Source organism: Emiliania huxleyi, assembly GCF_000372725.1.
Source record: "Emiliania huxleyi CCMP1516 unplaced genomic scaffold EMIHUscaffold_58, whole genome shotgun sequence".
NCBI classification, from domain to species: Eukaryota; Haptophyta; order Isochrysidales; family Noelaerhabdaceae; genus Emiliania; species Emiliania huxleyi.
This window is the reverse complement of record NW_005197648.1, coordinates 414,113-430,296: the sequence shown is the minus strand read 5'-3', so window position 1 is coordinate 430,296 and position 16,184 is coordinate 414,113. Positions and strand designations below refer to the sequence as shown.

At 68.7% G+C, this 16,184-nt stretch overlaps 2 protein-coding genes across 2 annotated transcripts; both read right to left on the bottom strand.

The window, feature by feature from the left end:
* Positions 1 to 7,524: 7,524 nt before the first annotated feature.
* On the bottom strand, positions 7,525 to 11,270 carry EMIHUDRAFT_452214 (hypothetical protein; the record flags this gene model as incomplete). The annotated part of the gene is made up of 4 exons (XM_005764798.1): positions 7,525 to 8,660; positions 8,835 to 9,449; positions 9,609 to 10,184; positions 10,443 to 11,270. The coding sequence occupies 4 exons, from the start codon at positions 11,268 to 11,270 to the stop codon at positions 7,653 to 7,655; spliced, it is 3,027 nt and encodes a 1,008-aa protein (XP_005764855.1). The 3' UTR covers positions 7,525 to 7,652.
* A 1,558-nt stretch (positions 11,271 to 12,828) lies between these two features.
* Positions 12,829 to 13,790, bottom strand: EMIHUDRAFT_213680 (hypothetical protein; the record flags this gene model as incomplete). Its single annotated transcript, XM_005764797.1, has 4 exons — positions 12,829 to 12,840; positions 12,951 to 13,060; positions 13,283 to 13,457; positions 13,536 to 13,790. The coding sequence occupies 4 exons, from the start codon at positions 13,788 to 13,790 to the stop codon at positions 12,829 to 12,831; spliced, it is 552 nt and encodes a 183-aa protein (XP_005764854.1).
* Between the last annotated feature and the right edge of the window lie 2,394 nt (positions 13,791 to 16,184).

Sequence of the window (16,184 nt, the reverse complement as noted above, 5' to 3'; positions counted from 1 at the left end):
CCACCTCGACCCCGATGGCGATGGCGACGGCATCCCCGACGCCGTCGAGGGCTCCGCCGACACGGACAGCGACGGCACGCCCGACTACCTCGACCCTGACTCGGACGGCGACGGCATTCCTGACGCTGAGGAGGGCTCCGCCGACACGGACAGCGACGGCACCGCCGACTACCTCGACCCTGACTCGGACGGCGACGGCATCCCCGACGCCGAGGAGGGCTCCGCCGACACGGACAGCGACGGCACGCCCGACTACCTCGACCCCGACTCGGATGGCGATGGAGTGCCCGATGCCGAGGAGGGCACCGTTGACCGAGACAGCGACGGCACGCCCGACTACCTCGACCCCGACTCGGACGGCGACGGCATCCCCGACGCCGAGGAAAGCACCACCGACGCCGACAGCGACGGCACGCCTGACGCTCTTGATCCGGATGCAGACGGCGACGGCATCCCGAACGCCGAGGAGGGCACGGCAGATACCGACAGCGACGGCATCCCTGACGCCATGGACCCCGACTCGGACGGCGACGGGCTGCCCGACGCCCAACTATGCCAATCGTGACTGCGAACACCGACACCTACCACAATCCCAATGTGATCAGCTACGTCGGCTCGGACAACTACGCCATCGGAACCAAGTGCGCCTATGCAGCATATACCACCGATCCAGGCGTGTTCATTGGTACATCGCAGCCAGAGATTGATCCGGTGTTGCTCTTTTATGTGCAAACGGTGGTGTACCAGCCAGCCTCGGAGATTGGGAACAGCGGTGTCGAGGCACGATTCACTGCCATAAACGACACGCTGGCGTCGATGTTCGCTAACACACCGAAGATATTCTATACGCCGGAATCTCTTCAGGTTTACTTGGACACGCTGAGCGACTTCCAAAAGATGTTGCAGTTCATTCAGGCGACCACGTACGGCGGAGTACTTGACCTGCAAAGCGCCGGTATCGCAGCACATTTCTCGTGCGGAGACACCTTAGGAGACATGCCATCATTTGGACAGGCAGTAGCCGTCCAAGGTGCTTCGTCAGCAGTTCAAGCCATTGCCGCGGCACGTGCACCATGGCAGGGGGTGATTGGCAATGCGGCCGGAACCGCGGCTCCGGTGTCACTCATCAGTCCTAGTTTTGCTTCTTCAATTTTGCAAGATCTCGACAATGACCAGGACAGTGACGGCATCCCCGACGCCGAGGAGGGCTCATCCGACACGGACAGTGACGGTCTACCGGACTCACTTGACCCCGACTCGGACGGCGACGGCATCCCCGACGCTGAGGAGGGTACAGTCGACACGGACAGCGACGGCACGCCCGACTACCTCGACCCCGACTCGGATGGCGACGGGCTGCCCGACGCCGAGGAGGGCTCCGCCGACACGGACAGCGACGGCACGCCCGATGCGCTCGACCCCGACTCGGACGGCGACGGCATCCCCGACGCCGAGGAGGGCTCCGCCGACACGGACAGCGACGGCACGCCTGACGCCGTGGACCCCGACTCGGACGGTGACGGCATCCCCGACGCCGAGGAGGGCTCCGCCGACACGGACAGCGATGGCACGCCCGATGCGCTCGACCCCGACTCAGACGGCGACAACATCCCCGACGCCGAGGAGGGCACCGTCGACACGGACGGCGACGGCATCCCCGACCACCTCGACCCCGACGGCGATGGCGACGGCATCCCCGACGCCGTCGAGGGCTCCGCCGACACGGACAGCGACGGCATCCCCGACGCCATGGACCCCGACTCGGACGGCGACGGGCTGCCCGACGCCGAGGAGGGCACGGTCGACACGGACAGCGACGGGCTGCCCGACTACCTCGACCCCGACTCGGACGGCGACGGGGTGCCCGACGCCGAGGAGGGCTCCGCTGACACGGACAGCGACGGCACGCCCGATGCGTTCGACCCCGACTCGGACGGCGACGGCATCCCCGACGCCGAGGAGGGCTCCGCCGACACGGACAGCGACGGCACGCCCGATGCACTCGACCCCGACTCGGACGGCGACAACATCCCCGACGCCGAGGAGGGCACCGTCGACACGGACGGCGACGGCATCCCCGACCACCTCGACCCCGACGGCGATGGCGACGGCATCCCCGACGCCGTCGAGGGCTCCGCCGACACGGACAGCGACGGCATCCCCGACGCCATGGACCCCGACTCGGACGGCGACGGGCTGCCCGACGCCGAGGAGGGCACGGTCGACACGGACAGCGACGGGCTGCCCGACTACCTCGACCCCGACTCGGACGGCGACGGGGTGCCCGACGCCGAGGAGGGCTCCGCCGACACGGACAGCGACGGCACGCCCGACGCGCTCGACCCCGACTCGGACGGCGACGGCATCCCCGACGCCGAGGAGGGCTCCGCCGACACGGACAGCGACGGCACGCCCGATGCGCTCGACCCCGACTCGGACGGCGACAACATCCCCGACGCCGAGGAGGGCACCGTCGACACGGACGGCGACGGCATCCCCGACCACCTCGACCCCGACGGCGATGGCGACGGCATCCCTGACGCCGTCGAGGGCTCCGCCGACACGGACAGCGACGGCATCCCCGACGCCATGGACCCCGACTCGGACGGCGACGGGCTGCCCGACGCCGAGGAGGGCACGGTCGACACAGACAGCGACGGGCTGCCCGACTACCTCGACCCCGACTCGGACGGCGACGGGGTGCCCGACGCCGAGGAGGGCTCCGCCGACACGGACAGCGACGGCACGCCCGACGCGCTCGACCCCGACTCGGACGGCGACGGCATCCCCGACGCCGAGGAAGGCTCCGCCGACACGGACAGCGATGGCACGCCCGATGCACTCGACCCCGACTCGGACGGCGACAACATCCCCGACGCCGAGGAGGGCACGGTCGACACGGACGGCGACGGCATCCCCGACCACCTCGACCCCGACGGCGATGGCGACGGCATCCCCGACGCCGTCGAGGGCTCCGCCGACACGGACAGCGACGGCATCCCCGACGCCATGGACCCCGACTCGGACGGCGACGGGCTGCCCGACGCCGAGGAGGGCACGGTCGACACGGACAGCGACGGGCTGCCCGACTACCTCGACCCCGACTCGGACGGCGACGGGGTGCCCGACGCCGAGGAGGGCTCCGCCGACACGGACAGCGACGGCACGCCCGATGCGCTCGACCCCGACTCGGACGGCGACGGCATCCCCGACGCCGAGGAGGGCTCCGCCGACACGGACAGCGACGGCACGCCCGATGCACTCGACCCCGACGGCGATGGCGACGGCATCCCCGACGCCGAGGAGGGCACCGTCGACACGGACGGCGACGGCATCCCCGACCACCTCGACCCCGACGGCGATGGTGACGGCATCCCCGACGCCGTCGAGGGCTCCGCCGACACGGACAGCGACGGCATCCCCGACGCGATGGACCCCGACTCGGACGGCGACGGGGTGCCCGACGCCGAGGAAGGCTCCGCCGACACGGACAGCGACGGCACGCCCGACGCGCTCGACCCCGACTCGGACGGCGACGGCATCCCCGACGCCGAGGAGGGCTCCGCCGACACGGACAGCGACGGCACGCCCGATGCACTCGACCCCGACTCGGACGGCGACAACATCCCCGACGCCGAGGAGGGCACCGTCGACACGGACGGCGACGGCATCCCCGACCACCTCGACCCCGACGGCGATGGCGACGGCATCCCGAGTCGTGCGATCATGCCCGCATCGAGACCAGTGCCGGGCGCGCCGCTCGTGCGGGCAGGGACGCCCGGGGCGCCGGCGAGCCGCAAGAGCATGCCTTGTTCGAGGCTCGAGCGCCTCTGAGGCGTAGGAGGGCCTTGAGTGGGCCGTCCGGCGAGCCGCGCCGCCATCGTCTCGAGCGGCGACGAGCCGCCCATGCGCATGGAGGGGCGGCGGCCCAGGCTTCGGACGGCTCGATTCGCCACGTCCGGAGGTTCTCCGACTTGGGCCCTCAGTTGGGCCAGGTGGCTCACCGCGGCTCGATACAGGTCCGAGCACGTCGGTGGCAACGGCAGTTCCTCGGGTCTGACGTGGAGCTGCTCACAGAGTCGGCGGAAGCGCCCCCAATGCCCACGGCTGATCGCGTCGGAGACAGGGTTCCGTCCGGCACCGCTCCGGGACGCACGCCGGCGAAGCACCATCAAGCTGCTGTACGGCCCCGGCATCGCCTTCCCAGGCTTAGCTAGACTGAGAGATATTGTGGACATGGTTGATCTCTACAATATATACACTGACACTGAACCTCCCAGAGCTCCCCGGCCGCGGCGCGGTGCGGCGGCGTCACAAATCCGACGGCAGAGCACCGGGACGCGGCCGGGCGATCCGAGGCCCAACTAGGCGTATGCATTGCCTATCCAGGGCTATCACCTGGACCTATCAACAGGCGCCTGCGGCGCCGTGGTCAGGAGCTGCTGTTCACGCCCTGTTCACGCCCGGCCACGAGAGGCGATGTGGCTCACGCCAAGCCTCCTCGTGCAATCGCTGGCCGGGTCTCTGCTCCGCCTGCGCGGCGGCCAGTGGAGCGACGGTCCGGCTTCCGGGCAGCCTTGGCCACCTCATCCATCGCAGCCGCAGTCGTACGGCCAGCCTCAGCCGCAGCACCCAGGCTATTCGCAGCAGCCCCTGCCTCTGCATCACCCGCCGGCTCCCGGTCACGGAATGGCGGCACCGCCGGGCCACAGGCACGCGCCAGGGTACATGCCGGTCTTCCACGACCTCACTCGCATTCCGTCCCGCCAAGGGCTCGGCGGGCGGCCCATGCTCCACCCCACTGCCTTTCCACGGCTCGACGCGCGACAGGCGGCGGCGCTTCGCGCGGCCAAGGATGAGGCGCTCGCCCTGTCTAGCGCGGCCGCGGCCGAGACCGCGCCGCTGCAGCATTCGCTCGGCATTCCGCTTGGCTGCCTCGTCGCGCCGCTCGCTGCCCAGGCCGTCCAAGTCTCTGATCCGCACGCCAGCACTGGGGCAGCCGCGGCCACAGCCCTCGACGCGGGCGGCGGCTGGCGTCCGCCGCCGCCGCCGCCACTCGTGTGTCGGTGCTCGGCGTGCAACGGCTATCTCAACCCGTTTGCGCAGATCTGGGCGCATGCTGCCAAGTGGGAGTGCAACTTGTGCAACCATGTCAACGATCTGCCTCGGCCGCCCCACCCCCAGCACCCGCAGCCTCACGGGCAGGGGGGCGGCGGCGGCGGCGGCGGATGGTGGGGAGGCTGGAAGAGCAGTCCCGCCGCGCCCGCCCAGGCTGCCGGAGCGGTGCCACTCGGGAGGCTCGAGCTCGTCCATGCGGACGTGGAGTACCTGCTCTCGGGCGAAGAGGCGCTTGTGTACTCGACGGCTGCCGACGCGCGCCCGCGGGTGCTGGTGATCGCGCTCGAGACCACCGCCGCCGCGGTCGCTTCGGGCGCCCTCTCCTCCGCGTGTGCGGCTGCCAAGGAGGCGCTCGCGCGGATAGCAGCCGACGCCGACGCCGACGCCTCCTCGCTCGGGCCTCAGCGCGTCGCCGTCGTCAGCTTCGACGCGACGGCGCGGCTGCACCGGCTGCGCGACCCATCGGGCGGCGCGCCCGCCGTAGAGCTGATGCTACCGTCGGCCGAGGGTCTACCCGCCCTGCCGCGTGGCGCAGAGCCGCCGCTGTACTCCATCCGGGAGCGGCTGACCGAGCTGCAGGAGCTGCTCGAGCAGCTGCCGCGCCTCGCTGCCGAGGCGTCGGGGGATGCGGCCGCGTCGGCTGGTGCGGTCTCGCTCGAGGCCGCGGTCGAGGTTGCGCGCGCCATTGTGACAGCCGCTGCCAGCTCGGGAGACCTCTTCGTCCTCTCCGTCAGCGGCGCGGCGCAGAGCCGCAAGTTGCCGTCTGCTCACGCGGCGCCGCAACCGCCCGACGGCAAGGAGCTGGCCGCCCAGCTGGAGCGCTGCACTCGGCCGGAGAGCGAGGCGCTGAAACGGATTGCTCGTGGCTGTGCAGACGCAAATTTGGCGGTGCGGCTCGTCGCGGCTCCGGGGTCGGGGTTCGTGGACGTCGCATCTCTCGCGCAGTTGCCCAAGATCAGCGGCGGGCGGCTGTTTTACGTGCCGCCGGACCAAGACGGCGCGCGTCCCGCTGGCGCTGCTCTGGAGGAGGCGCTGAGCGAGGGCTTGAGTGTCAGCCACGCCGCGGTTGATGCGGTGCTGCGCTTGCGCACGTCGCAGGGCCTCAGGGTGGTGGGATTGCGGCCGCTGTCGGGGATGGGCCCGGATCCGGAGGGGGAGGACGGCGCGGGCGACGATTCCATCGTTCTCCTCCCGAGCGTCGACCGCGCCGCCACTTTTGCCGCCGAGCTGCGCCACACGGACGACAAGAAGGCGCTGCCGGCCAAGACGGCGTATGTCCAGTCGGCGCTGCTCTACTCTGGCCCCGCGGGAGAGCGGCGGATCCGCGTGTCGACCCGCGAGATCCCGGTCGCCGATAGCTTCCGCTCGCTGGCGCAGTCGGTGAACCCGCCCGTCGCAATCGCCCTCATTGCCAAGCTCGCGCTCGCCGCCGCCGAAACCAAGCCGCTGTCAGCGGTGCGCGAGCAGCTCAAGGACTCGCTCCTCGACAGCATCGTCTCGCAGCGCGAGCTCTGCCCGCCGCCGATGCGCAAGACGGCGGACGAGCTCGTCCTCTTCCGCCCCCTCGCCCTCTTCCCCCTCCTGACGCTCGCACTCTCGACGATGCCGCCGCTCAACACGCCCAGTCTTGCGTCCGCTGCCGGCCCGCGTTCGCCCGACTCGCTCGCGGCCTTCGCGCACGGCTTCCGACTGCTGCCGACCCACCTCGCCTGCCTCGCCCTCGCCCCCCGGCTGCTGGTCGTGCACGAGCGCTCTCTCGGGGACGGCTGGGCTCCGGTGGAAGGGGCAGAGGCGCCTCCGCTGGCCGACGCTGCGCTCGCCGCCGAGGAGGCGCCCGACGAGGGCGCGGCGGCCGCGACCCTCGCTCCAAGCGCCGCCACCCGCGAGCAGCTCTTGCCTCGAGGGAGCGAGGTCTCGCCGAGCAGCGTGCTCTTGCTCGACACGCTGCAAGAGCTGTCGCTCTGGGTCGGTGCGCAGGCGTCGCCAGCCTTCCTCGAGCAGCTCTTCGGCACCCCGCGCCCCGCGGACGGCGCCGACCTCCTGCCCGAGGGGGCGAACAGCGCGGTGGACCGCATGCATTCGCTGCTCGCCACCCTTCGCTCGCAGCGGCCTTCCCATGCGCCCCTCACCGTCCTGGTGCACGGCTCGCCGTCGGAGGAGCGCTTCTTCTCGCGACTCTTCGCCAACGCATATGAGCCGTTCCTCCTGCAGCTCCTGTCCGACCAGAGGAGCCGTCTGTGAGAGCGAGGTGGCTCAAATCGAGGGCGCGGCAGAGAGTGGGGGTGCCTTTCCGCATTTTACGGGGATCGGGGTTGCCAAGGCCCTATGTGAAGGCTGAAGCCCACAAATTTCACACAAGATCCCGTTCGAGCGATCGCGAGCAGGCCTGTCTGGGCGCGAAACAACAAATATGTTTTTTGGTCTGCTAGGTGCATGTGCATGTAACTAAAGCTCTGCAACACACAGTTTCAAAGCACAGACGGGTCACATATAAGCGCGAGGCCAATAAAGCGCACTCAAGCCCACACTGTCCACTAAGAAACGACCGCTTCGCGTCCGGCCCCGGCGGCCGTGAGCCGTCGCTCGAACCGCTCGACGTCGGCGATCGTCTGTGGCTGGCCCGCAGACAGGGCAGCCTGCCGGACCGCCCGCAACGCGGCTTCGCACTGAGACACGCCGCACTCGACGAGCACTGGCAGCAGCAAGAGCATTGCTCCTCGAGTGTCTCCGGCAGCGAGTGATGCCCTGAGCAGCTCGTCGGGGGTGCCACAAGCCCGAAACAGAACTGGCCAGTGAGAGGGCTCCGACAAGGGCGCACAGCCTGCTATCACGCGCGAACGCTCCGCCGGAAGGAGTGCGCGCAGCAGCAGCAGCGCGACGTCTGAGAGCAGCGGCCGCGCCCCCTCGCCTAGAGGGCAGCTCTTGTGCGCCTCGACCGTCGCCTCGTGCAGTAACCGCTCGAGGCAATGGCGGCGGCGGAAACAGCCCGGGCCGCGCGCGAGGCGCTCTGCCGCCGCGCGTCGCTGGTGTGTGAGGAGCCACCGCAAGCTGCGGTGGAGCAGCGGCTGCGCCACCAGAGGCGGCCCTAGCTGAGCTGCGTTGAGCTCTGGCGGGCCGATGCCGATGAGCGCGTGGCAGTCGGGGAGGATAGCGACGGGCGCCACTTCACGCTGCTGAGGCAGCAGGGGAATCTCGCACGTCACCGTCGACTCGCCTTGCCACTCGGTGAGGTGCACGCTTCCGGGACCGCTCGCGACGACCGCCTCGACCTCGCGGTCCTCCTCGCCAGGGCGCGTCGAAGCAGTGAGTCCGCCACCGTCCCATCTGTAAAACCACGTGCTGCGCTCCTCCTCGGCCCACGCCGCGCCCGCTAAGTGCCAACACTGATGCACGCGCTGCGACCGCGGCAATGCGGCAGGCCAAATCGGCTCGACGAGAGGCGTGCGCGACGGCGCTGCTGCACCCCCGCACGAAGTGGCGAAGCGCAGCAGCGAGAGGCGGCCGTCGCTAGACAGCAGGAGCAGCTCGAGGAGCGGCGTGCGCTTGTGCGCGGCCGCCGCCAGAGGAGCGACGGCCGCGCAGCTCAGACCACAGAGGGGTGAGGCCGCCGGATGGGGAGGCGTCAACACCTACAGAGGAGAACAGCGGCGCCACTCGCGCAGCAGAGTGTCGGGGTGGGAAGCCGACCGGGAAGTGGTGAATGGTTGGTCTCTCACCCGCACGGCTTGTGCGTGGAGCCTCGCGGGAGGCGAGCGCGTGATGGTGACAAGGCAGATTGCCTGCGCGCCAGAGTCCTGCTCGCAGCCCAAGGCGAGGAGGGACGGCGCAGCAGGAACGCTAGAGCAGCCCCAGACCACACCGCGAACGGGCAGCGGCAAATGCAGCAACAAACGCATGGTGCCGCAATCGAGCGCACGCAGCTCGAGCGGGCCCGTCCCGGCGTGCCGAGCGGCATACGTGTCTGGTGTCGGCAGGGGCTCAGCGAATCCAACCGACGCCAAAGCGTCGCTGACTCCCCACGTGCCAGGCCGCCGCACGCCGGGCCGATCCACCCCCGCCGACGGCCGACCGATGGCGAGCAGCACGTCGCAAGCGCCGTCCTCCTCCTCCAGCCAGCGCAGCTCTTCCACGCACAGCGACGCGGCGCTTGCCGATGCCACAGGGCGAGCGCGGCGCGCCGGAGGGTCGAAAGCCACGCGCCAATCCGCCGGTAACATCTCGGCCTCGTCGATGCGGCGAACGGCCACTCCACGCGCGGCGGCGAGCGCGACGCGCCGGCCGTCAGGAGACACGGCGCCGCGCCGCAGCAGGCCCGGCCCCGCAGCGCTCGGCTGCAACGGCGGCGAGAGGCGGCGCCACATTAAGCAGTGCGGGTCCGCGCTCGACACCAGCGCGTGCGTGCGGCCCAGCAGGAGCAGCGGCGAGGGACGCGCCGCCGCCGCCGCCGCCGCCCGAACCCGAGCGGAAGCGGGCGACGCCTCGCGCCACACGTCGAAGCGAAACACGCTGTGCCGCTCGCCGGCACAACTGCAATCCGCGGAGAGGCCATCCGCAAAGACATCCGCACAGAGGGCCGCGCTGCCCGCGCCGCTACCGCATGCGCCAGACGCGGCGCTGGAGACGCAAATCCGGCTGCCGACGAAGACCGACGCGTCCTCCCCGGCCCAAGCGACGGCCGTCACTGCAGCGGGGTGCGGCCCCGTCGGGTCGAGCCGCCCTTCTCCAGCAAGCCCTCCTCCCCCGGCAGACGTGCCACACGCGGACCCGGCGCCTCCGAAAGGCCCCTCTCTTGGCGGCGCACTCGGTGCCCCGCCCGCCGGCTGCTGCGCAGTGACCGATGGCCACGCGGCTACCAGCGCGCCAGCCGAGGAGAAGACCGCCAGCCCGCCCCGCGGTCCGCGCCAGCCGACGGCCAGACGGCCGCCGTCGAAGGAGAAGGCCAGTGCGCCGACCGGGCCGGACATGCGCTCGCCGATGCCCCACGGAGCCAAAGAGAGGGTAGCAGCCGGTGCGATGACGGCAGAGGCGCCCGTGGGGGCGGCGGGAGGGAGCGCAAAGAGCACAACCTCGCCGGACGTGCAGCCGACGGCAACCAGGGCGCGGCTCCTCGACACTGACGCGCGTTCCGCGCCGTGCACGCGCAGCCTCGCGCACGGGAGGCCTCTGCCGCCGCCGCCGCCGGCCTCGGCCGGCTGCCGCGCTCCGTCGGCTAGCGCGTCGGCGAGCGACTGCGTGCGCCAGTCGTCGCTCCTCTCCAGCCGCAGGGGCGTCGGCGAGGCGGTGGAGCGGGGAGGAGCAGGGGGGGCCTCCCCTCCAACGCCCACGAGCGGAGCGTGCCAGAGGAGAGCCGCGCCGCCGCCGGCGACGACGACGCACACGCCTGCACGAGAGCAGACGGCGAGGTCGTCACAGCCGACGACGCACTCGCCGGCCGCCGAGCCGCCGACTCGTCCCGCGGCGGGCGACGGGTCTGCCGACGGCGTCGGGCTGCTCAACGGCGTCGCAGGGCCGGACCGAGGAGCGGCCGAGGTGGCGCCCCTCCGCACAACGGCGGCAGGGACGCGCCCTCTGCTGGGCGCCGCCCCAACTCGGCGCTGCGAGCCGGCGACACCGCCGCCACCGCCCTCCTCCTCGCCAAAGGCCGGAGGAGGGCTGGCCGCAGCCGTGCCGAGGGCGGCTTGCACCGCCGCCGTGAAGCGCCCGGCTGGCCTGGAGTCACCGCCCCAGCTCCAAGCCGTGAAGGACGTGGGGCCGCCCGCCCCAACAAGCAAACCGCCGCCGTCTCCGCCCATCGAGGTCTCGCCGAGCGGCGGAACGGCGAGGCTGGCGCCACCGCCGAGTGGACCAGGTGCGGCGGGGACGCGGAGCAGGCGCAGTTTGTTACCACCGGCAGGATCGTCATCGAGGACGAAAATGATCACCTGGGCGTGTCGCGTCAACGCGGCGAGCCTGTCTCCGCTCGGATGCCAAGCTAGCTGCTGCAGCGCGTCACTGGCAGCGAGCGTGCCTCCCGGCAGAGGTCCAGACTCGCACCGTGGGATATGCTGGCCGAAGTCAGACCACACGCAGATGAGACGCGGGAAGGCGACCGCCACGAGCGAGGCGTGCGGCTTGACATCCACTACCTGGGTTGAAAAGTCGCGGCGCTGCATATGTGTCAAGGGCTGTGGCGGCAGCGAGGCATACGGGCTGCGAAGCTGGGAATGAGGAGGAATTCCTACCCGGGTATCTACATGAGAGATTTCGGCGCAAGCGGCATGTGGAGCGGTTGAGCGTCCCTCCGGGGGCCCCTCTGCGCCGGGGAGGCGTTGTTGGAGGCTAGGACGCAAGCGTCCGTCGCCTTTTCCAAACTCGGGGCCCACTTTGGTCTGTACACCTCTGGGGGGAGGTGCGCCGCGCAGCAGTGCGGAAACGGGGCTCCGGCTCTACTAGTCTCTACTAGCACCGACTTCCCGAATGAGTACGGTTGAGTAGAGGGCAGATTTGGAGAGATCTCGAGGAGTACATACAGATAGACCCTCCAACCATCAGAAAACTCCGACCTGATCGGTCGTACTGACTGACCGCCGACAGATCACTCCAGACAGCAAACAGGCCGACGTCTGCACGCGGCCGGCCGGGCGAGAGGCTTGACACGATCCGACCCTGCGACCCTGATGCTGCTGCTCTAGCTATCAGACATGCGCTGCTGACTGCTGCCACAATGTGCGACCGGTGCTGACCCACTTGGCGGCCTTCCCGGTCAGTGGTGAGGCGCAGTTCAGAGCTGTCGATGGCGCGATGCCGCACTGGTCGCACATCGGTGACACGAGACCACCACGTTTGCCGGTCCAAGAGAGAGGCACCGGCGCTGTCCTGAGAAGGTGCGTGGTCCCTCTTGACTGCCCATGCGCGCGAGGCTGTGTAGGCATAGCCTCGAGAGTGCCAGCAGCCAATCCGAGGCAGTTTGTGACGCGCATTGCGTCAGAAGCGTGCACGCGCTGGGGACACCTTCCTACTGGCCGTACGATCAGGTCGTCACTGAATGCCGAAGACTAAGGCCGCGAGCTATGCAGGCGGTCAGTTGAGCAGCATGGCACGGTCAGCAGCGCCGACAGGCTGTCGCAAGGCGTGATAGCATGGCCGCAAGTCGCCGAATTCCCATGAAAACAAGTAAAAAATAAAGAAAGAAAATGCCAAAAAAATCGGCGCCTGCGGCGGGCTGGGGGACCCCATCTCCCCCCCGCATGGGTACCCCCTAGGGCCCTCGCCTCCCCCCAGAGCTCTACACGTTATTCTTCCGATATTCTTTTTCGAAGCGATTTTCAGCGATTTTCAGCAGGAATGTAAAGAATATTTGAGAACACAGACCCTATTTAGAGCTGTATTCTTGTCATATTCGAGAATATAGACCCTGTTTTGGATAAGAATAGCGGAAAAAGAATATGATCACTTGGCGAGAAAAACGTGACGGGCCCACTCCGCTATACGCTCTGTGTGGTGGCGGCGTGCCGTCCTCCCATCCCTCCCTTGGGTTGTCTGTTTTCTTTCTTTCTTTTCTTTCTTCTCTACGCTCCGATCTAAAGAAAACGGTCAAACTCTGAGACGAGATGGGATTTAGGGACGTGTGTCCCCGCCCTGCACGATCTTGGTGTGAGGGATCTTCAATCCGTGTCCCCTCACCCCTCGTCACAACCCGACACGGAAGAGCGGCAAGAGTTGGGGCTGCGGCTACGGCTGCGGCTACGAGAGGGGCCGGGGTCGCGGGAGAGCCGCTGCGCCGCGTGGACGCGCCTACACCGCTCTTGCTCCGCTCGCCACCTCTCGCAAAGGTCCAAAGTCATAGCCATCACCTCCTCCGGCAAGTCCTTTTCGCCTATCTTGCCGTCCCTCCAATCCTGGAAGAGCTCGTCGTCATAGCCGTATTGCATCACAGCCTGCTGCACTGCGTCGTGCACAACCCCTGCCACCCTATCCCGCGCCTCGGCGTCGGAAAAGTATTGGTCGAGCTCGGAGTCATACTCGGAAGCAGGCGCAGATGGCCGCGGTGATTTGGCAGGCGGCGAGGAGGGGGAGGGGGAGCGCGGCGGTGCGCGCTCGTGGCTCCCGCTGGTGCCAGAAGGGCCAGCGCCCAGCGCACTCAGCCTGTTCTTGTTCACCTTGGGAGAGGGGGGTGGGGGTCCACCTCCCTTGGGTGCGGGCTGGCGGTCAGGCTTGCGCTTGACCGCCTTGCCCGGCGGCTTGCGGCCATGGTTCCTCATGGTGAACCTGTCCGGCATGCCGCCCTTCCCAACCCTGGTCCACCCCTCCGGCGACTCGTTGGGCTGGGGTTGCTGCACCTGTTGGTGCTGCGGGTGTGCCTGCGGTGCTGCTGCCGGAGCTGCAGCGGCGGCAGGCGGTGCTGCGGGCGGTGCCGCGGCGGAAGTGGCAGCAGGCACAGGCTGCGGTGGGGCACTGCCCTCCTTGGCCTGCTGCCGCTCCCTGTCCCTCTCCCACTGGGACTGGGGCTGGACAATGAACTGCTTGCCCGTGGGCGTCGGGTTGACGCTGAAGCTCCACCAGTTGTTCTCCACGGCGAGCCGCGAGAGGATGCGAATCATCGCCTCGTCTTGCGGCGCCACCGCCTCTCCTGTGGCTTGCGCGCACAGTTTGAGCCTGGCCGCAACGGACGGGCCATCGCGAGCGTCGGCCATGGCCCCGTTTGGCCGTTTCCGTAAAAGTTAGAATCTTTTACGCTCCGATCTGAATTTGGAGGGCCATGAAATTTAAGGTGTTGCTGCGCAAAACCAAAAGGGGCGGGGCGCGGGCGCGCGCGGCGGGCGCTGAGAGTCCTTCTTGGAGACCAGACCTTTCGATGGTTCATGCTTTCTCATGTCTATCTCATGCTTCATGACACGACACGCGGTGGTGGAGCTGGGTGGAGTTGTCAGCTGATCGATCCAAGCGGGTGGGGAGTGGGGGCATGGCTGGGCATGCAGGTCCGCCCATCGGCCCGGCCTCTGACGTGGTGCTGCCGCTGCATTCGCTGAAGAAGAGAGGTGCGACATTGATTGGAGGCATTGGAGGCGAGGCGAAGGGATGTTGGGCCCTGGTTGGGCCGGGCCGCGAGGGGCTGATGGCGCTGGCCAGCGCGGGGTGTGAGATGTCGTCGTCGTCGTATACTGCTGGCCCTCGCTCTCAGTTGTCAGGGCTGTGGGCTGCAGAATTGGCGTCTGTGGCGTCTACGCAAGCTCTGCAGCGTGATGGCAGGCGGGACTGCGAGGCCGGCGGCAGCGGAAGGAGAGGCTGGGCACGAGCCAGGAACAGGCTGGCCAGGTCCGCACGGTGGCTGCGCTCGGGCGAGGCGCGCGCGTGCAGGCCGAGCAGGCTCGGCATATGGTGAACCACCGAATGCGCTCCCGCGCTTTCCGCGATCACTTCGTCCGTCCAATCGAAAAGGAAGCGCTGGATCGCCCATGTTTAGCGTTTGCCAAACTTGAACCGACGTTCTTCGTCTCAGATTTTTTGCACAGTGTATCCGCCCCAGGCCCAAGCAGAGGCTGCAGCCGATGCGACAAAAACACCACTGTAAAGCGGTGACTATGCGCTAAAAGGGTGCCGTGAGTGCGCTGACTTGTGTGACTTCTCTGACGCACTGACTGTTGTTGCGCGGTCTCTCTCCCTTCTCGTATCTCGACTGTCTGTGTGTCTGTGCTTGTCGTCTACTTGGGTCCGGGGTTATGTTTTTCTTTGCACGAGTGGGCTGCCAGCTTGCTCTCTTAGCAGAGAGAGCAAAAATGCAAGAAAAATATGTTAGACTTAGAGAAAGCTCCCTCGCACGATACTGCTCAGACTACACACAGAACACACCCGACAGAGACACGCTCTCGAGACTCGACTCTGGGCACGGGACTGGCGGAAAAAGTAAAAAGAACTGTGAGGTTGATGACTGGAGACTGCGCTGCACTCCACAACCTCCAAGTGCTCCAAGTACTGAAAACAACATCGACCAATAGAAGACACCCGCGACTCGGCGCAATTCATATTACATACTGCGCATTGTGTGTGTGTGTGTGTGTGTGTGTGTGATCAGAGAGAGAGAGAGCGGAGAGAGAGAGAGAGAGAGAGAGAGAGAGAGAGAGAGGGAGAGGGGGAGAGGGAGAGGGAGAGGGAGAAAAGAGCGAGACAGATGAGGAGTATCATGTGTGTCGGTGTGTACGTGTGCGTGTACTCGAGTACTGGCGGGACGAGCTCTACGGCGTCGGACGGCCAATCGGGCTACTCCCCCCCCCCCCCCCCCCTTCACCGCCGCGAGCCGCCCCGGCCGCGGCGAGGCGAGCGAGACCTCGACCGGGAGCGCTTGCCGCGCCGGTCTGGCGCGCTGCGTGACCTCGACCTGGGTTCAGGGCGAACGGAGCGTGAGAGGGCGCGCACTGGGAGGATGCGGCGGCGAGAGAGCGGGGCAGCCAAGCCTGGAGGAGCGCTTGCCGCGCCGGTCAGGAGCCCTCCTCTCTCTCGAGCGGCTGCGCGCCCGCTCGCGGCTGCGCTCGCGGCTGCGCGCCCGCTCACGGCTGCGGCTGCGCCGGCGGTCGCTCCCGCGCTCGCGCCCATCCCGCCGCTCCGCCTTGCTCTCCAACGGCCGGTCCTGCCTGCTGGCGCGGTCTGGGCTCCGGCCGCGTGGCGCCCTCTCGCGCCCCTCCGCCTTGCTCTGCGCCTTCGGCTCGGCCGCCGCTGGCGGCGCGACGGCCTCGCCGTCGATGTCCTCGCCGTCGATGTCGTCGCCGTCGATGTCCTCCGCCTCGTCGCCGTCCCACCGCGTGGGGACGGAGAGCTGCTGCGGAGGCGGCGAGAGCTGCCGAGGAGGCGGCGCCTCGGGCGACGCCTCGCCTCCAAAGTCGATCGGCTGGCCGGCCGCCCCTCGCGCGAGGAGGCGCGAGAGCATCTCCGCGCGCGAGCCGGACGAGGACACGCCGTTGGCCTCGCAGACCGCCTCCAGCTGCCGCAGCGAGAGCGCGCGGACCCGCTCCTCGAGCGGCGACACGGCGGCTGCGGCCGGCGCAGCCGCCGCGGTCGTCGCCTGCGCGGAGGACGCCTCCTCGCGGGCGGAG